The sequence below is a fragment of the Acanthochromis polyacanthus genome, chromosome 14, assembly GCF_021347895.1.
Source record: "Acanthochromis polyacanthus isolate Apoly-LR-REF ecotype Palm Island chromosome 14, KAUST_Apoly_ChrSc, whole genome shotgun sequence".
In the NCBI taxonomy this organism is placed as follows: Eukaryota; Metazoa; Chordata; class Actinopteri; family Pomacentridae; genus Acanthochromis; species Acanthochromis polyacanthus.
Genome location: NC_067126.1, coordinates 31634682 through 31656319, shown reverse-complemented (window position 1 = coordinate 31656319; position 21638 = coordinate 31634682). Strand labels below are relative to the sequence as shown.

General features: G+C 38.0%; 1 protein-coding gene across 2 annotated transcripts in view; it reads right to left on the bottom strand.

Moving 5' to 3' along the window:
- The window catches only part of map3k20a (mitogen-activated protein kinase kinase kinase 20a), a 40674-nt gene that overhangs the window by 2790 nt on the left and 16246 nt on the right, over positions 1–21638 (bottom strand). The window contains exons 8-16 of one of the 2 annotated variants that reach the window (XM_022198883.2): positions 9756–9842; positions 9304–9378; positions 9110–9216; positions 6068–6203; positions 2307–2351; positions 2191–2221; positions 1956–2095; positions 1784–1846; positions 1614–1703 (exon numbers count right to left, since the gene is read on the bottom strand). In XM_022198883.2, coding sequence (XP_022054575.2) covers positions 1614–1703; positions 1784–1846; positions 1956–2095; positions 2191–2221; positions 2307–2351; positions 6068–6203; positions 9110–9216; positions 9304–9378; positions 9756–9842 — 774 coding nt within the window. Of the gene's footprint in view, positions 1–1613; positions 1704–1783; positions 1847–1955; positions 2096–2190; positions 2222–2306; positions 2352–3303; positions 4978–6067; positions 6204–9109; positions 9217–9303; positions 9379–9755; positions 9843–21638 lie in introns of those variants that run through there. The other variant, XM_022198884.2, reaches the window with a different exon arrangement.

Below are 21638 nucleotides of genomic sequence, written 5' to 3'. Positions count from 1 at the left end.
TTTATATACAATGTCTAAAGAGGGGTAAACCTTATTTAGGAAACTGGTCTTGATGGAAACCAGTTATTCCCCTTATTGGATTAATGCCTCAACATTGCAATGACAATAATGACAATTGCAGTTGCAAATGTATGTATGTAGACATTGTAAATTCAGCATTTTGAATGTGTTTTCAGTAGAATCCTAGAATAATTTGTCAGCACAGAAAACTGGATGATTTTAGGTGATGGAGGTAAAAAAAAAACCTTCTTTTTCTCATGAACTGCTGCAGACGGTGCACATCAAACTGGGAGGCACAAATCTGTGCAATTCCCCAGCCCACTTCTTCTGCATCCTGAATGCTGACGACGCAGTAATGATTCTGCCAATCCCTAAAAGCTGGCCGCGAAGCCACAGGTCACTGCTTAACCACACAGGGTTCATGGCACAGGCCAATCCATTGTGTAGTGATCACAGAGAAAGACATCAGAGGAGTGGCACTAACACACTCGTCTGAGAAGCCTTCGCCCTCTCCTTCATCGTCCCCGGGGGATGGAAGCGACTCAAAGGGGAAGCTGCAGCAAGCCTCTGGCTCAGAAACACACCAGTGGCCCTGCGCTGGCCTGGTGTCGGCCCTGGACGGTCGCACCGGGGCTCCCAGGTCTATGCTAGTCTAATCACTCCAGCAGAAACAATGTCTGGTAATGATGCCTAGGACCCGAGTGCGTCTAATGACAACTCATACATAATTCAGCACCTTTCACTTGGCTGCACGGTGATATCCTCATTAGTAGGGGACCCTCAGTGGCTGTCAGATGGTGGCCGCACAATCGCAGGCCCTCATTTTGTCTTTGAGAAGTGCAGCTGCTTCCATGACATCGCCAGCAAAGAGGGGCGAAGAAAAAAAATGCAGTGCGGGTTTGTTTTATTTAGTGCAAAAAACCTTCCAGTTTGTAAAAACAAGGCTGACACGGAACCTGACACCAGGCAGGGGAAAATAATTAGCTCTCATTTTCTCAGCCTCCTGTTTCCTTCTCCCTGCTGTGTTTTCTACCCACTAAACCACCACATGTCAGAAGAAATGGGAGGCAATTAGCAGGCTCGTTTCAGCCCTGCCGAACACACTGAAAGAGGACTATTTATGATGGGACAATGAACAGCTGAAAGATTAAATAACGTTTGCCTTTTAAAAGAAAATGACTTCTGGCTAAATGGGCTATTTTTGATTAAATTCAAACAGCAAGTGAAGAGCCACCCTTTCTCCACAGTTTGAGACCCTAACAAAGGGCTGTGAGCAAGTCGAGGTGGATGTGGTACATGGCTGAGAATGAAATGTTTATTTGTCTGGTTTAATACATGTCTAGTGATGCCTTCAATGGTCAGCATAACAGCCACCATCATGAATCCTCAGAACAAACAGCTTCAGTTGCAGCAGGGCCGATTCACTCATGGAAAAAATGTGATTCTGTGCAACTCCTTAGAAACTATCAATTATCGGCAAAATGTTTAAAGTACACACAGCGTTTCTTTGTGATATTCATTAATTTTTGGCTTCACAGAGCCCACGAGGAGCCACATCAGATGCTCACAGCTGCAGAATATGTCTGTTTGAGCGGGTTTCTTTACAAACTTACAGAGTTTCCCGTTCCTGGCTTCCAGTGGTACCCAAACACCAGCTCCAGATTTACAGTTTTGCTCCCTTCCACCTCCTTTTCCAGCTCGTCCTTAGGAAGAAAGAGGGTGTAAGCTCAAATATGTGCAGAAAACAACACTTCTCGAGGGGAAAAAAGAAGCTACTTCATACCTTCAACAGTGGTGGGAAGTGCACAAGCCCCAGGTAATCGTGAGCAAGCTTTTCGATTTCATCCTGCCAAGGAGAAAACTCTGTTTAATATCAAATATCAGTCAGCTCAGATCTTCTCCTGTAAATGTGGGTTAAAAATATACATGGTGGTTAATGGTTGACCGTGTCTTGCCTTAAGGTGCATGACGTGGCCTTTGGACTTGACCCCCAAGTCTCGCATGTCGTTTTCTGTGAGTAACAGCAACCTTTTTCCGGTGATGTGATTTTCTTTAAACAGGTCAGCGTAGAACTGCATGCCACTTGAAACATCGCCTGACGTAGAAAAGGAAAGGAGCAGTTTTTAGAGTGCACAAATGAGGAGTTTGATTTAAGATGATCTGAACTGTTCAGAAAGTAAAGGAACAAACCTGCACCAAATATTTGCTGCATCCAGAAATACTGAAGGAATAAAACAGTGATATGTTAGTTTTAACAGTGATCATGCTGCATGAATATGAAAATCAATACATGTAGTGATACTGACCACATGCTCTTCTGTCCAGGTATATATGTCAAGGGTGGGCAGCAACTGCAAAGAAGCACAAAGATAAATAAAAGCAACAGAATCTGGATGGATAGGGACATCGTGTGTTTATTTATGACAGATCTTAAAAGTAAAACTCACAAGACTTAAGTGAACGTTATCAAAATGGAAAATAGCTATATTTTCCCTGCTTTGAAACCATTACTTTTTCAGTTATTGTGCTGCCGTACGATTAAGAAGACTCACCCTAATGGTCTATATCAAACAAAAATCTCCATCTGACTGACCTAACGTGATCTTTTTGAATGAAAAAACATCATTTATTGCTCATTAAATGCAATCAGGCAGAAACTTGCCAGCCAAAATAGAGATTTCATCATTGTGATCATGAGACTGGTGTGTAATGACAGAAATAATGCAATGGAAAATTGGAGAAAAGATGACTAAATGAATGAGTAATCCCCCCATTCACTGTCTTCTTCCCATGACATCCTGTAGCAGCTCAGATTATGAACTAAACGCCGCTCTCAGGCGACGGTCGCTGCCATACATTTCAGCGCAGCCTGCTCGTGCCTCATAAAGCCACTCAGCCCTACAGCGCTTTTCCGCCTCCTCCAGTAATGCAGTTCAGTAGTAAATACATTCAAAAACACGACGCCAATGCCAAAGTCTGGCGTGACTTAGTGTCACTTCTCAAAAAGCATATTGTATCTCACAAATAAGCAGTCATGCTTCTTATATTAACTTCGACGGCATACAGCTGAAAAAAAAAGGCACCTTCGTCTCAAATGTAGAATGTGGGCACAGTTTTTGTGTTTAGGATTTGTGTGTGGAAGCTACAGGAAAGAAGTGACTTTGAGTTGGGTTTAGTTCACACAATTCTGCCCCCATGTGGACTAAGTGGATGAAAATAACAGACCATGAATCCTGGCAGTTAAAACGTGGTATGAAGTTAATGTCACAAGAAAACACCCAACAAAGACACCTAGTAGAGCAATATAATTTACAGTTTTATTAAAATCTTATCAGTCATGCTCTGCTCTGTCTTCTATCATAAACAGTTAGATAATAGCAGCAATACAACATAATTCTCAAGCCACAATATTTGCTCTGTAGTCACTGAGTTCAGCTGTAGAAAGTAATAAAAATGATCTAAGACAGAAAGATGAGGAGAAACTTGTGTTTGTTTTTAAAAAGCAGATTTATGAACAAAACAATGAAAGAAGCAAGAAAATAAATCACATCAAGAAAAAGAAGTAGGATTATTTTAGTGGAAGTTTGAGGAAATAAGTTTGGAGCTGTAATGCTTCAGGATTGTCTCTGGATTTCACACAGAGAAATGCAAATACTGGAAAGAATCTGTCCTAATTGTTATTGCTAGTCTAAATATGTCGAGGGCTTGATGGCACAAGAGTATAAGCAGTGTTTGAACAGGGGTATTAGCTCATGGCAGGAAGCTAACAAGCAACAACACAGGAATACAGAGGATTACATCCTCATGAGACTAACTGATTATAACAAGCGAAGGGGACAATTTAATGGGCTATGCTCAAGGAAGCATGTCCTTCCCCAGATGAAGCATAATACCTAAGTGAACACTAATGCTAATACCATTTTCTCTACTGTAAAGATCAGGTCCTGAGGCTGGTATTCAGCGGCACCATATGGTGTGAGACTGTATGTAAAAACTGTCAATAGGAGAAAATTATTCTATTACAATCTAAAGAGGAAATTCTTTGGTGGAAAATTAAATCTTTTTAAGCTTTGGGAGAAAGCCTGTTCTGAAAAGTAAAATGTAAAATGAGAGAATGAAGCTGACAGTCACACAGCAAAGTCCCTCTCCTACTGTTTTGAACCTGGGTCAGTCAGAGGAAACAACATGTACTTTCTCATCCTGGTAAGAGACTGCGTCTCAACAACTGCACTCCACCACATCCAGAACAAATTGGCCAATCTTAATGTCAGCAAAATGTCACTTCATCATAAAAGCCTGGCCTTCTCTAAGCAACTGGCTCACATGGCTCTTTCTTCACAGCATGGCACTATACATCCAGAACATTAGGCATACAGTAAATGACAGCCATAATATCCACAGGTGGAGGCTTTCAAATATATTCTATAATTGTGACTATGTTCCTGTGCTGCATGGCGCAATTACTGAATGTACATATACGGCTTACAAAGCAGGAGAAATATAGTGTTTTATATGACACAGTGATAATTAATCAATTCATGGTTAATAATTAACAACATGGCTTAACCAGCAATTCATACAGTGCTTCCATAACATCAAGAATGCATTAAGTGAGATCACAGTATGTGACAGACGCAGCTGCAGCAACACTGAACATCGGAGGGTTCATTCACTGTCATCAGACCAAGGAAAGTGTCTCCTTCCCAGAGCCATGCTGATTTTGTGTCCTTCTCTGACACAGCTTGACCTGGAAGAGTTCTGCTTGGCGCACATGTTGACCCGCATGCCAGAGTGCAGGACAGGCCGGACAAAGTCCAAAGAAAACACGTCCTCAAAGCCTTTCATCACCGACTGCAGATTCACCTCCTCGTTACCGGAGGTTGTGATCTGACATGACATCTGCGAACTGTTTGATTCCTCCGTCTGAGACTGATAGAACGACTTAGCGCTTATCTTTTTAGCCACAGGTAAGAAGAGCTGAGAGGCAGAAACAAGTGAGAGAACAGGGGACAGAGGGGTGAAAGAAAAACAGGAGAGGACAGAACAGAAAAAGGAAATAATCAGTTTCAAAGCACAAATAAAGTGTCGATAAGAGAAGTTTAGAATTTTAACTCTACATACGATTTTTTTTAAAACAAGATTTTAAAGGGCAGGTAAAGGTGGAGTAAGTGCAGGAATTTTAAACAGAATACGTATAGAAAAGAAACAAAGGAGTACAGTTGATTCAAGGATTTTACTGACTCGTTAAAAAGCCAAATTCAGAAACTAAGTTTTAGTGTGTGTGCACGGAGCCTTCAGAAATATCTACACTGACTGTACATGATTGAGGTTCAACTTTCCTCACAGAAATACCAGAATTTGAACAGAATTCAAATGATTAGTCAACCTGTTGGAAAATTAGTCCAAAAATATTTTGATAATCATTCAAATTCATGCAAAAATGTGCTGGTTGTAGTGAGGATTTGATGCTTTTCTTTGTCAAATATGATTTTGGACAGATGAAATGACTAAGCCGTCACCTGTAGGGCCGTAGGAAACAGTAGCATGCATTTCCACTGCACTGTGACATAAAAATTTAATTAAGGAAGCAATAAAAAGATCAGTCAGTAATAAAGAAGTCAAGTATTAGTTTTATCCTGAAGCCATGTTTACTAAAAGAACACAATGTAGACAAACAGAAGAGAATAGTACAGCTGCAAACTGAACATCAGAGACTGGATGTTTACATCCCAATAGAAATTCTTCATCATTGCGATGCAAATATTCTCATTCAGCACCCATTCACACGACACTGCATATACATGGAAATGCAGCACTGCCACTAGTGTCTACCGCCCGTAATGTTTCATAATGTGTTCCTCTCATTTTATTTTCATTTCACTGCATTTCCCATTTCCACTTCACCCCACAAAAGGTGAAGGGGGATTCTGTCCTTCTCTTAAGGCGAGTGAGAAAACCAGGAAATACAGACGGGAACAAGCTGCTGCCGTGACCACTCGACGATGCGAGGCGTCTGTCCGGAAGGTGAGGACGGACCAAAGTGAAGAGGGGATAATGAGGAACTCACCGGGCTGTTGGACTGCTCGATGAGTTTGCGCTCCCACATCTTTAGACGCCGCTCTCGCTCCTTCAGCTCCTGCTCTTTGGTGCTCAGGTCTCTCTCCAACTTCTTAAGTCTCTCAAGTGTAGCTTCAATCTCACACCTTCGGCACGCAGCAACAGAACAATGTCAACATTTAAAGCTGCCATTATTCTACATTGTTCTGCTGTTATATGTGAGATGAAAACCAGACACATTTTAAACAACCTCCCTTTATTTTCCAACTTCCCTGCAGTCTGTGGCACCGAGCTCGATAAACTTGATAAACTTGAATAGCTAAAATTTTTCATACAGGAGTCTGTAGTGCATTTGATGGGAACTATTTTCAGCAGATTAACACAAACTCAGTTCAGATGCTAGATGAGACACAAAATACATAAGCTAAAAGATCTAGATTCTAAGACTAGAACTGAAAGTACGCAGTATTATTGGGAATAATTCTGAAGTAGTAAAGTAATATCACACATGATAATGAAATACTGCACAGAGGAATGAAGGAATATGTCATCCAGTGCAGCACGAGTCTAAATGATGTGCCTTAACTCCTAAACATGTAGTTTCATTTTCTATTTGTGTTCAGTCACTTTGCATCTCTGAACCATTTTAGCCCCTTGTGTACATCATTTATTGTTAATGTGATATTTTACTTTATTCTTATCTCAGTATACTCCATTTTAAACTTTTGAAATTAATTTTGTTTATCTTATTTTGACAACCCCATGGCTGCTACTACTTTTCTACAGTTGCTGCTACCGTTCCGTGTCCAACTGCTCTACGTGCCTTAGATTACCACCACAGGACAAATAAAGTTTTTTGATTTGAATTGAATCTAAGTAAGGTTACGAACAATATCAGCCGCTGTGCATCATCAATGCTACTTCATCCAGAAACAGCTTTTCAGCGAAGCTATATAATGTTCATACTGAATAATTCATTTATTTTTACTGCAATGTTTCATATGATTAATAAATCTAAACACTTCTGTAAAATTCTTCTTAGAATTTAACAAAGTTATGAGGTTTTTCAGAAGGTTTGACTGCTAAGCAACCGCGTCTGTTGCTCAAATTCAATACATTAGCTTTGGCTAAAACAATATCTGCAAGTGGGATCAATTTATTGTTGGTCTTTTTGAGGGATTTGTTGACACAAGGTGGAGCTTTAGCACAGAATGCAGTGGCATTTGAGGAAGTAAAGCTAAATAAATCTCTGTTTTAAACAACTCAGCAATGCCCTCCAGTTACAGGACAGTGTCTCATGCTCTCATCACATTGGGGAAGTTAGTTTTGTCCAGCAGGTGGAGCTGCACAGTGCTATCGTTTGGATCGCTGCTGAACTTTAGCCCCCTATTAAAAAAAAAAAAAAAAACTTATTTCCCACACTGTTTTCATGAATACAAGCAGTCCCGGCAGGAAGGCCCAGCCTCACTCCTCCCAGTCCTCCCAATCCTCCACCCTGAAGCACCTCAAACTGTTTCCTCTCTGCCTTCCAAATAAAGTTTTATTTGCTTCCTGTTTTCCTGAAAAACCTTCTGACATTTGTGCCACATTCTGCACATTCTAACTCAATTTCATACAGCTGATATCTGTGCATTTAGATCAACTTTATATTCACATGATTGTTTTACATTAAACAAGATACAAGAACAAGGATTTGGAGGATGGAACAGCCACTGAAAGAGGCTGAAACCCTCTCAGAGCTGCTGCTTTGTCCATCTGTTTCTATCTATGCAGTAAAATTTACACTGTAGTTGTGTATAGACAGTAACAGCACATAATAACTGTGACATCTAGGGAGTGATGTTTCACATTTAAAAAGTATTAACTTTGGAATATTCAGCATGAGAGTATGGAGGGGTATTATATTAATACTGTAAACACCTTTTAAATATATCTAAACCTGTACATTGTCCTAACAATGGACAAATGACTGCATGTAGATGAAACAGACAAAGGGAGAAATAACACCTGAATCTGTTGTATCTTTCAGCTCATAGTTTTGGATTTATGACCTGCAGAGACAGATAAGATACCTCCCTTAGAATTTAGTAGAGACAAAAATACACCTAAAAAAGAGGGAAACTGAACTCGACAGACCAGGTCGCATGAGGTTTTACTCCAAATGATTGTTGTTCTGTGTGTGCAGGAGTTTGGTGCTTCATCTGCTGCCATTAAAGTCCCCAAAAATTGAAGTAATGTTGCTTTTAAGCTGAAGGTCAGCACTTTAATCCCTCTGTTCTTTCATTTTAAGCCCAATGACTAAACCAATAATAATGATGGACACTCTTCCAATACCTATAACCTGCACTGTGCTGTTTGTGCACATATCTACGAAAATTTAGAACAAGCACAACCACTTTTAAAAAAAAAAAAAAATTCTGACAGAGCTACCACTTGCGCCGATCAACCACAAGCTTCCTCTTTCACTTCCAGCCAGTTAATGTTACAGTACCAAACTCGTTGGGCGACAAAAAATGTGTCCTTTTCCGTGCTACACAGTTTCACTTTCTGTTTTCCAGCACTGAGATTCACTCCAACCTGCTCCACCTGCAGATGGCTGCCTGGACACGATGCCACCAGCACAACTTCTGAGGAAAAACCTCAGAGCACAGACAAGGCCCGCCGAGAGGCAGACAGAGAATAAAGTAACAGCTGAGACTCAGGCTGTGCTGAACATCACCAAACCTCCAGCTGCTCATACAGGCCAATTAAACACTTCTACTTGAAAAAGATGGTGATTATTTTTAGGGTCTTATGGGTAAAGAGAGGAAGTATATCCAGATGGATGATTCTTTTGGGGTTTTCATGTCTTTATGTAGCTATCAGTGTAATTATTAAAGATCTATATGCACGATCTCAAGTCCTTTTTTGTATTTCACGGCCCCCGTCAGCTACATTTCCACATCATTCTTTGAAACAGTTGCACATTTCCTTACACTGAGGCAGTATATTGCTGGAAAAAAGAGAGTTATAAATACATTTACAGGGTCTGCAGAATAGCTGATCACATTACCTCCATTCAGCCTTGTTGTGAAGGAAAGAGTTGCACTGTTGAGGAAGTTGGCTGTCATTAGACATGGACTCCAAAGTAGAAAGGATCTTCTTGAACATCGGTCGTTCCTACACGCACATGAAAGCATTTGCTCTGTATATGACTTGAATGAAAAACGTACATATGCTGTAGATTTGCATGTTAATGTAGCTCACTTTTGGTTCTGTCACCCAGCACATTCTCATGAGCTCAGCGAAGCATTTAGGACAGCCACTAGGAATAGTTAGCCTCTGGAACACACACAGACCACAGCAGATAAAGGATTACTACCACATTTAGAAACCACACTTGTTCACTTTTCAGAGTAACATTAGAAGATCAATACTACTCATGTCCTTCTGTTAAACACGCTTAAATATAAAGGTGTATTTTTTTGTTAAATCTTTATATTTGAACAAAAATATTTACCGCAAGCAACACCAACAGCTCTGATGAAAGTAAAATGATATAAAAATGCACTTATAAATCATTCCTAACAACACACAATAAGCTCATGAGCCACAACACTGATCCAGAGTGAAGGAAGGTTTGCTTATCTGGACAATAATGATCCACCAGTTGAGGGTCAGTACTTTATAAATATACACGTAATCATGCAGTAAAATACCTCATTCTTCTCCACCACCAGCCAGGCCACCTGTAAGCCTTCCAGGCCTTTGAAGGGTATCTCACGGGTGAGCATTTCCCAAAGCACCTACCACAGAAGTCAAGAGCCAAAGTGAATAACCAAAGTTCTAACATTATACATTAGAGCACAAATGTATGTATGTATTTATGTAGTCTGTCTACCACAGCATCTAAGAATCTACTGTTTGCACACAGAAAAAAGTAATAAACATGTAAATACTACTTAGCAGTTAAGTATGCTCTGTCTGGTTATACAGCATATAGTGTAAATAAACAAGCAAAATATATATTTGTCTTGAAAACAAAACACAATTTTTTTTAAAAAAAGTTAAATTTGATTCAAAGGCCATCGTGGTTTCTGAAGTACAATAACAGAACTCCCTTGATAATTTAGCTTCTTTCAGCTGGTGTTCAGCACTCTCAGAAATAACAACCTGCGTCAACACCTTTAAAATGACATCATGAAAAGATAGAGGGAGGCCATTATTCAAACATCAAAGGATTTTGCTGCACCGCAATCCTGGATTCCTGCTTCCTGCCACCTGCCTCTCATTGCATGTATGTATTTTACCATAGAACTCTGTTTATCATGAAGGTGTTTGAAGGCTAAACTACGTATTTAAACTTAGTCTTTTTGCAGCAGACTAGACATAAAATCGGCTCTTTGCAATCATCTGCATAGTCTGTTTAGATTTTAAAATTACAATTCAGGAAATATACTTGTTAATGTCGTTGAATTTTACATTTTAAATCACCGTTGTGTAACAGACAATGCAATGCTAAAATGACTAAGCTGACTGATAATCTGAAAGTACTTCCTGATAGCTTTAGACACTTTTAAGAACAACTAAAGACACAGTAAGTTTCTAAGAAGCTGTGGTTCTGCAAAGGTCAAAATTTTGGCTTTTGTCTACTTTCAGAAGAAAAAATTGCAGAAATGAAAATATTGGTCAGACTGGTTGCCCGGCATTTTTAAAGCATGAGGGACTTAAGTGCAATTTCTTCAAATGTGTTCACCATATCTGGGGGAAAAAACATCTCCACAAGTTGGATTTTTAGACTGAAATAAAAAGCCTGTCAATCAACTCTTTCCTTTAAAACTAAAAAAGCTTTTTACAAATCTAACTTCTACAGCTGAGGCTGTTAGTTGCGTTGTTCTTGTCAATCGCTCACTTTCATGATCTTTGATGTACCATAATACATTTTAACTGGATTTAATGACATTATTTGTGAAATTAGTTAAACACGGACAGTGTGTAAAAAACTTCTAAGAAATGAAAACAGCTCTACACTGTGACCTTCTGTATGAGTCAACAGATTCTTAGATAAAGTAAAACTAAAAGCGAAACTTCTCTGAGTCACTTCTGTTGTCAAAGTCCTGCTATGTCTCTCCACAATAAAAGTTCTTTATGCAGTGAATCAGCCAGTAACTGGCCTCTATCAGAGCTGAATATCAGTCATTACAACTAGTGCACATTTTGGCATGACAAATTCCTTTAAAAGACTGCTATCATTCATTATTACTCTGCCAAGGAACGGCGAAGTTATGGGACGATCAGCGTCTGTCTGTCTGTAACATTACTCAAGAATGGATCAATGGATTTAGATGAACTTTTCAGGGGAAGTCAGAAATGAGGAACAAATGATTAAACTGTGGGGTGTTTCTGAGTCCCATCAATTCCTGCTGCCCGCTACATATTTAGGTCAGGTGATGCAGCAAACCCCAGACAGACATTGGTGAAGCTCCAGATTTTTCACAAAGCCTTTATGTACGTTCAGCTGTCAGCCTTATTTTGAACAAAAATTCACCTTTCTGTCCTTCATTCCTTCCTTCAAGAAACACCATAAGAGCTTGTCCCCATTTCAGCTAGGTGCTTCTATGTTTAGACGCATCCTTTGCTAGACAGCAACGGCGTGGAAGTGTTTCCTTTCATCTTTACGTGAATTCCGTGAAGTTATGTCAAGAAACCACTTCTAAGATAAACACTTCCTGTGCCGAAGTAATGATGACAAAATAAAAGCCCGTAACATGACATATTACTCAAACAGGACTGTGTCAGAGATGCAGCTTCGATTCCAGCTCATAGCCATTTACTGCAAGTCTTCCCTGCTTTCCTGTCTTCCTCTCTACTGACCAACTGAATAAAATCAACAAATGGGCCCAAACAACAACTTAAAAAAAGCATTATAGGACGTCGTCCAAAATGTGGGAAAAAACATCATAGTTTAGTGTGTCATCCAAAAGGTGGAAAAAATGTCATAGTTAAGCGTGTCGTCCAAAATGTCACTAAAACGTCATAGTTTAGTATGTCATCCAAAATGTGGAAAAAAAACATCATAATTAAGTATGTCTTCCAAATTGCGGAAAAAATGTCTTAGGTAAGCATGTCGTCCAAAATGTGGAAAAAACACATCATAGCTTTGTATATCGTCCAAAATGTCACAGTTTAGTAAGTCGTCCAAAATGTGGGAAAAAAAAGTCATGGTTTAGTATGTCTTCCAAAATGTCAAAAAAATGTCATAGTTAAGTATGTCATCCAAAATATCACTAAAACGTCATAGTTTAGAATGTTGTTAAAATTGTGGAAAAAATGTCATAGTGTCATATGTTGTTCAAAATGTGGAAGACAAGGCCATAGTTTAGTATGTACTCCAAAATGTCACTGAAACATCATAGTTTAGTATGTTGTCCAAAACGTGGAAAGAAAATGTCATAGTTTTGTATGTAGTCCAAAATGTCACGGAAACGTCATAGTTTAGTATGTCGTCCGAAAACGGACAAAAAACGTCATCGTTTAGTATGTACTCCAAAATGTCACTGAAACATCATAGTTTAGTATGTTGTCCAAAACGTGGAAAGAAAATGTCATAGTTTGGTATGTAGTCCAAAATGTCACGGAAACGTCATAGTTTAGTATGTCGTCCGAAAACGGACAAAAAACGTCATAGTTTAATATGTACTCCAAAATGTCACTGAAACATCATAGTTTAGTATGTTGTCCAAAATGTGGAAAGAAAATGTCATAGTTTGGTATGTAGTCCAAAATGTCACGGAAACGTCATAGTTTAGAATGTCGTCCGAAAAAGGACAAAAAACGTCATAGTTTAGTATGTCGTCCGAAAATGGACCAGAAACATCATTTTTGGTCCGAAAATGTGTGGGATATATGTGGGAAAAATGACATAGTTCAGTATGTCGTCCAAAATGTCACAAAAACGGCATAGTTTAGTATGTACTCCAAAATGTGGAAAAAAGTGATAGTTTAGTATGTCATCCGAAAATAGACAAAAACATCATAGTTTAGTATGCCGTCAGAAAATGGACAACAAACGTCATAGTTTAGTATGTCGTCCGAAAATGGACAATGAAAGTCATAGTTTAGTATGTCGTCCAAAATGTGGAAAAAAGCATCATACGTAGTCTGAAATGTCACAAAAATGTCATATATTAGTATGTTGTAAAACGGACAACAAATGTCATAGTTTAGTATGTTGTGTGAAAATGGACAACAAACGTCATACTTTAGTATGTCATCCAAAAATGGACAAAAAATGTCATAGTTTAGTATGACGTCCAAAAATGGAGAAAAAACGTCAGTTTTTGTCAGAAAATGGACAAAAACATCATCATTTAGTATGTCATCCGAAAACGGACAAAAACATCACAGTTTAGTATGTCGTCCGAAAAGGGACAAAAAACGTCATAGTTTAGTATGTCGTCCGATAATGGACAAAAAACGTCATAGTATAGCATGCTGTCCAAAATGTCACAAAAATGTCATAGTTTCGTATGTCGTCCAAAATGGACAACAAACATCTTAGTTTAGTAGGTCGTCCGAAAATGGACAAGAAACGTAATTTTTGGTCTGAAAATGGACAAAAAACGTCATAGTTTAGTATGTCGTCCGAGAAGGGACAACAAACGTCATACTTTAGTATGTCGTCCGAAAAGGGACAAAAAAAGTCATAGTTTAGTCGGTCGAAAATGTATAAAAAGTAATTTTTGATCCGAAAATGGACAAAAACGTCATACTTTAGTATGTCATCCGAAAATGGACAAAAAAAACCATCATAGTTAAGTATGTCATCAGAAAATGGACAAAAAACTTCATTTTTTGTCTGAAAATGGACAAAATCGTCATAGTTTAGCATGCCATCCAAAAATGGACAAAAAGTCATTTTTGTCCGAAAATGCACAAAAGCATCATAGTTCAGTATGTCGTCTGAAAATGGACAAAAAAACGTAATTTTTGGTCCAAAAATGGACAAAAACGTCATAGTGTAGTATGTCATCCAAAATCTCACATAAATGTCACAGTTTAGTATGTCATCCAACCACTAGAAAAAGTTTTCCCAGGTAGCTCAATTGGTTGAGAGGGTGGCTCATAAACAACATTGTGTGAAAGACACAAGTTCGATTCCAGCTCATGTCCCTTTGTGGCAAGTTTTTCCTATCTTCCTTTCACTTTATCGATTGAACAAAACCAACAAGAGGGCCCAAAAAACAACTTTAAAAAAAAGTCATAGGATGTTGTCCAAAATGTGGAAAAAAACCCCCAAACAAATCATAGTTAATTATGTCATCCAAAACGTGGAAAAAATGGCATAGTTTAGTATCTTGTCCAACAAACAGAAACAGGGTTCCCAAGTAGCTCAACTGGTTGAGAGGGTAATACATAAACATGATTGTGTAAGAAGCACAGGTTCAATTCCAGCTCATGGCTTGTTGCTGCAGGTTGTCCCTGCTTCATTGTCTACAATTTCATCCAGCTGATGCTTTTGTCCAAAGCGACATACAACTCTCTACTTACCTGTAAATGAATAAAATAAACAAAAGCCCCCAAGAAAACAATTTAGAAAAACCCCTCAGAGGATGTCTACTAAAATGTGGGAAAAAACATCATAGTTTAGGATGTGGTCCAAAATGTCACTAAAACCTCAGTTTAGTATGTCGTCCAAATTGTGGAAAAAACGTCATAGTTTAGTGCGTCTTCCAAGTGGTGGAAAAAATGTCATAGTTTCGTATGTCGTCCGAAATGTGGAAGACAACGTCATAGTTTAGTATGTCATCCAAAATGTCACTGAAACGTCATAGTTTAGTATGTTGTCCAAAATGTGGGAAAAAATGTCATAGTTTAGTATGTCATCAAAAATGTCACTAAAACGTCATAGTTTAGTACGTCGTCCAATATGTGGAAAAAAGTCACAGTTTAGTATGTCGTCCAAAATGACACGAAAAAGTCATAGTTCAATATGTCATCCGAAAATACACAAAAGATGTCATAGTTTAGTATGTCATCCGAAAATGGACAAAATACGTCATTTTTTGTCCGAAACTTTACGAAAACGTCATAGTTCAGTATATTGTCCAAAAACGGATAAAAACGTCATAGTTTAGTATGTCATTCGAAAATGGAAAAAAGATCTCATCGTTTAGTATGTCTTCCGAAAATGGACAAAAAGTCATTTTTTGTCCGAACATGGACAAAAATGTCATACTTTAGTATGTCGTCCGAAAATGGACAAAAACGTCACAGTTTAGTATGTCGTCCAACATGTGGGACCAAAGGTTTTCAGGTAGCTCAACTGGTTGAGAGGGTGGCTCAAAAACAGCACTGTGTGAAAGGCACAAGTTCGATTCCAGCTCATGTCCCTTTTTAAGTTTTTCCTGTCTTCCTCTCACTTGATCGATTGAATAAAATCAACAAAAGGGCCCAAAAACAACTGACAAAAAATTCATAGGATGTCTAAAATGTGGCGAAAAAGAATTATAGTGTCATCCAAAACATGGAAAAAATGTCATAGTTTAGTCTGTTGTCCTACAGACAGAAAAAGGGTTCTCAAGTAGCTCAACTGGTTGAGAGGGTAACTCATAAACATGATTGAGTAAGAAACATGGGTTCGATTCCAGCTCACAGCTCCTTACTGCAGGTTGTCCCTGCTTTATTGTCTTCCTCTCTACTTGTGAATGAATAAAATAAACTGAAGGCCTCAAGAACACAATTCAGAAAAAAAAACTTCAGAGGATGTCTTCCAAAATGTGGGAAAAAAACATCATAGTTTAGTATGTCATCCAAAATGTCACAAAAACATCATAGTTTGGTGTCTGTTTAGGTTGTCATTCATCCAGTTCATGGTTATCCAAAGTACACTGACAGTCAATAGAAACTTTGAGATCATATTTTCAACATAATTTTTATTTTGAAGCCCGAAACTGGATTTTCTTCATATGAATCATTTGTTTAGCATATTGGCATACAGAAACAAAAATCTAAAGTTTCAAGAATGATTTCAAAATAAAGAATTTCACAAAAGAAAACGGCACCTGCCAAACACAAAGTCACAACAATCAATACCGAGTATGGCCTCCATTTGCTTCGATGCAGGCAGCAATCCATCGGTGCATGCTTTGGACCAGGCTTCTGATTGTGGGTTGGGAACAGCCCATACGCCTGACTACATCACTGTAGCTCAAACCGGCCTCCACCATACCCAGTGCCCAGAGACGTTGTTCATGTGATAGACGTGGCATGATGCTGTTCACTGGACTAACAATGGTGGCCTTTTTTGGGCCTTTATACAGGCCTTCAAAACCCATTCTCAAATTGTGCAGATACTCATTGAGTATTGCTTGGTGTGTATTTGGTTCGCTTTTGCAAAGTGACCAACCCATGTGCAATAATTCATGTCAAAATGACAACTCATCATTATCTCAACTACCAGGGCACTAGATCATCAGTAAATCCACAATGAATAATTACAACCCCCTACAAATAGAATTCTGTGTACATTTCTACCTCAAAGTTTCTATTGACTGTCAGTACAGTTTAAATCAATTCACTGGACATTAAGAAAGTTCCTTGAAGACGTTTCACCTCTCATCCAAGAGGCTTCTTCAGTTCTGGTGGTGGTTGATGTTGCCTCAGCTTTTAAAACTAGAAATCCCAGGTTTTGACATGTTTTTTTTACTCCCAGAACTGTGCCAGATGGCTCTGGCTACTATCTATTCATTTTGAAATGAGGACCATTTCTGAGGAATGTGAGCATTGTCCCTGATAATGGCTGGTGAGCAACACTTGAAATCCCAGCTTTTGCACACTAGTGCCTCGTTGTCATAACAAAAATGTCTGTAAACCAAGGATTAGTGCCAAGGAGGTCTTCTATGGGGTGCAGAGATATATGTGCCAAAGGGCTCATGGCTGGAACTCCTAGTGTTAAACCTCTGTGAGGTGTGTCCAGGGCTATTAGTCCAACAACCAATACCAAAACTCAACTGACTACTCAACGATGGTCGTTGTGAGTATTGGTGGGGGTCATTGAAACTGAGCCCTCGTGCACTAATGGTGGTCATTAGCATGAGTCTGCGGTTGTCCAAAAACGGACAACAAACGTCACAGTTTAGTATGTCATCCGAAAATGGACAAAAAGTCTTTTTTTGTCTGAAGATGAACAAAAACGACATTTTAGTATGTCGTCCGAAAATGGACAGAAAAATGTCATACTTTAGTATGTCGTTCGAAAATGTCTCAAAAACGTCTTTTTTTCAAAAATGGATAAAAACGTCATAGTTTAGTATGTCGTCCGAAAACTGACAAAGAAGTCATAGTTTAGTATGCCGTCCGAAAATGTCTCAAAAACGTCTTTTTTTCAAAAATGGACAAAAACGTCATAGTTTAGTATGTCGTCCAAAAATGGACAAAAAGTCATTTTTTTGTCCGAAAATGGACAAAAGCGTCCGAGTTTAGTATGCCGTCCAAAAATGGACAACAAACGTCATAGTTTACTATGTCGTCAGAAAACGGACAAAAAACGTCAGTTTAATATGTCGTCCGAAAACGGACAAAAAATGTTGTAGTTCAGTATGTCATCCGAAAATGGAAAAAAAAAATGTCATAGTTTAGTATGTCGTCCAAAAATGGACAAAAAGTCATTTTTTTGTCTGAAAATGGACAACAGCGTCCTAGTTTAGTATGTCGTCCGAAAATGGACAAAAAAACGTCATATTTTAGCTTGTCGTCCAAAAATGGACAACAAACGTTATATTTTAGTTGGTCGTCCGAAAACGGACAAAAAATGTCATAATTTAGGATGTCGTCCAAAAATGGACAAAAAGTCATTTTTTGTCCGAACATGGACAAAAACGTCATATTTTAGTATGCCGTTTGAAAATGGACAAAAAACATATAGTTTAGTATGTCGTCCGAAAACTGACAAAAAAGTCATCATTTAGTATGTCATCCAAAAACGGAAAAAAAAAACCATCATAGTTTAGTATGTTGTCCAAAAACGGAAAGAAACATCATAGTTTAGTACGTCGTCCGAAAATGGATGATAACGTCACAGTTTAGTATGTTGCACGAAAATGGATAAAAGACATCATATGTGAGAATGCCATCCAAAATGACAAATGACAAAAAACGTCATAGTTTAATACGTCGTCCGAAAATGGACAAAAAATGTCTTTTTTTTTCCAAAAATGGATAATAACTTCACAGTTTAGTGTGTTGCACGAAAATGAATAAAAGACGTCGTATTTTAGTATGTCATCTGAAAATGGACCAGAAACGTCATTTTTGGTCCGAAAATGGACAGAAATATCAAAGTTTAGTATGTCGTCCGAAAATGGACAGTCATTTTTTGTCCGAAAATGGACAAAAAAACGTCCTATTTTAGTATGTCTTCATAAATGGACAACAAACGCCATTTTTTGTCCAAAAATGGACAACAACCGTCATATTTTAGTAGGTCGTCCGAAAACGGACAAAAAACATCATACTTTAGTGTGTCGTCTGAAAACTGACAAAAAACGTCATCGTTTAATATGTCGTCCAAAAACTGACAAAAACATCATAGTTTAGGATGTCGTCCGAAAACGGATAAAAACATAGATTATAGTATGTCGCCCGAAAATGGAAAAAAAAGTCATATTTTAGGATCTCGTCCGAAAATGGACAACAAACATTATAGTTTAGTAGGTCATCCGAAAACGGACAAAAAAACGTCATAATTTAGTATGTCGTCCAAAAATGGACAAACAGTCATTTTTTGTCCGAACATGGACAAAAACGTCATATTTTAGTATGTCGTTTGAAAACGGACAAAAAACATCATAGTTTAGCATGCCCTCCGAAAACGGACAAAAAACGTCATCGTTTAATACGTCATCTGAAAACACACAAAAAAGGCCTTTTTTTCTGAAAATGGACAACAGCGTCCTAGTTTAGTATGTCGTCTGAAAATGGACAAAAAGTCATTTTTTGTCTGAAAATGGACAACAGCGTCCTAGTTTAGTATGTCTTCCGAAAATGGACAAAAAAACATCATTTTTTTTTCAAAAAATGGATAACGTCAGAGTTTGGTATGTTGCACGAAAATGGATAAAAGACGTCATAGGTTAGAATGTCGTCCAAAATGGACAAAAAACGTCATAGTTTAATACGTCATCCGAAAACTGACAAAAAAACATCATAGTTTAGTATGTCGTCCGAAAATGGACAAAAAACATCAGTTTAGTACGTCGTCCGAAAATGGACAAATCGTCATTTTTTGTCCGAAAATGGAGAACAGCGTCCTAGTTTAGTATGTTGTCCGAAAACAGACAAACAACGTCATATTTTAGTATGTCGTCCGAAAATGGACAACAAACGTCATTTTTTGTCCAAAAATGGACAACAAACATCATATTGTAGTAGGTCATCCGAAAACGGACAAAAAACATCATACTTTAGTATGTCGTCCGAAAACTGACAAAAAACGTCATTGTTTAATATGTCGTCCAAAAATGGAAAAAACATTATAGTTTAGTATGTCGTCCGAAAATGGAAAAAAACGTCATATTTTAGTATGTCGTTTGAAAACGGACAAAAAACGTCATCGTTTAATATGTCGTATGAGAACGCACAAAAAAAGGCCTTTTTTTCTGAAAATGGACAGCAGTGTCCTAGTTTAGTATGTCGTCCAAAAATGAACAAAAAACGTCGTTTTCCCAAAAATGGATGATAACGTCACAGTTTAGTATGTTGCACGAAAATGGATAAAAGACATCATACGTTAGAATGTCGTCCAAGAATGGACCAAAAAAAGTCATAGTTTAATTTAATACGTCGTCTGAAAACTGACAAAAAACATCATAGTTTAGTATGTCGTCCGAAAATGGACAAAAAACATCATAGTTTAGTACATCGTCCAAAAATGGACAAAAAACATCATATTTTAGCATGTCGTCCCAAAATAAACAACAAACGTCATATTTTAGTATGTCGTCCAAAAATGGACCAGAAACATCATTTTTGGTCCGAAAATGGACAAAAACATCATATTTTAGTATGTCATCCGAAAACGGACAAAAAACATCACAGTTTAGTATGTCGTCTGAAAATGGACAAATAGTCATTTTTGGTCCAAAAATGGACAACAGCGTCCTAGTTTAGTATGTTGTCCAAAAATGGACAAAAAAACGTCATATTTTAGTATGTCGTCCGAAAATGGACAACAAACGTAATTTTTTGTCCAAAAATGGACAACAAACTTCAAACGTTGTAGGTCGTCCGAAAACGGAAAAAAACATCATAGTTTAGTCTGTCTTCCGAAAATGGACAAAAAAAGTCATAGTTCAGTATGTCATCCGAAAACGGACAAAAAACGTCATAGTTTAGTATGTCGTCCGAAAATGGACAGTCATTTTTTTGTCCAAAAATGGACAACAGCGTCCTAGTTTAGTATGTTGTCCAAAAATGGACAAAAAAACGTCATATTTTAGTATGTCGTCCGAAAATGGACAACAAACGTAATTTTTTGTCCAAAAATGGACAACAAACGTCAAACGTTGTTGGTCGTCCGAAAACGGAAAAAAACATCATAGTTTAGTATGTCTTCCGAAAATGGACAAAAAAAGTCATAGTTTAGTATGTCGTCCGAAAACGGACAAAAAAACGTCATAGTTTAGTACGTCGTCCGAAAATGGAGTCATTTTTTTGTCCAAAAATGGACAACAGCGCCCTAGTTTAGTATGTCGTCCGAAAATTGGACAACAAACGTCAGTTTAGTATGTGGTCCTAAAATGGACAAAAAAATGTCAGATCAGTATTTTGTCCAAAAATGGACAACAAAAGTCATATTTTAGTATGTCGTCCGAAAATGGACAAAAACATCATACTTTAGTATGTCGTCCGAAAACTGAAAAAATATCAGCGTTTAATATGTCGCTCGAAAACTGAAAAAAAAAAAGCCATATTCTTGTGGAACCTGTGGAAAAAGCTTCAACCGTAGTCATCGATTAAAAGCCCACATGAGAATCCACACAGCTGAGAAGTCGTGATCCTGAAACATCTGTGGAAAGCATAATGTCAGAACTAAGGTTGAAACAACATGGAAGAAATGGTAGAGGTTAAAAGCAGATGTTTTAAATTTAAAGCACCTTTAGTCTGTGCTTTAACAACAATTGTGAGGAAGTATGTAAGCAATCCGTGTTGTCGTCCGAAAATGGACAAAAAACGTCATAGTTTAGTATGTCGTCCGAGAACGGACAAGAAACATCATAGTTTAGTATGTTGTTCAAAATGTGGAAAAAATTTTTAAAATAGTTTAGTATGTCGCCCAAAATGTCACAAAAATCTCATAGTTTAGTAAGTCGTCCAAAATGTCAGTTTAGGATGTCGTCCAAAATGTGGAAAAACGTCATAGTTTAGTGTGTCGTCCAAAACGTCATTAAAACATCATAGTTAAGTAAGTCGTCCAAAATGTCACCAAAATGTCAGTTTAGGATGTGGAAATAAACGTCATAGTTAATTATGTTGTCCAAAATGTGGAGAAAAACGTCATAGGCTCGTGGGGAACATGCCAGCCAGGATTAGAGCTCTACTGG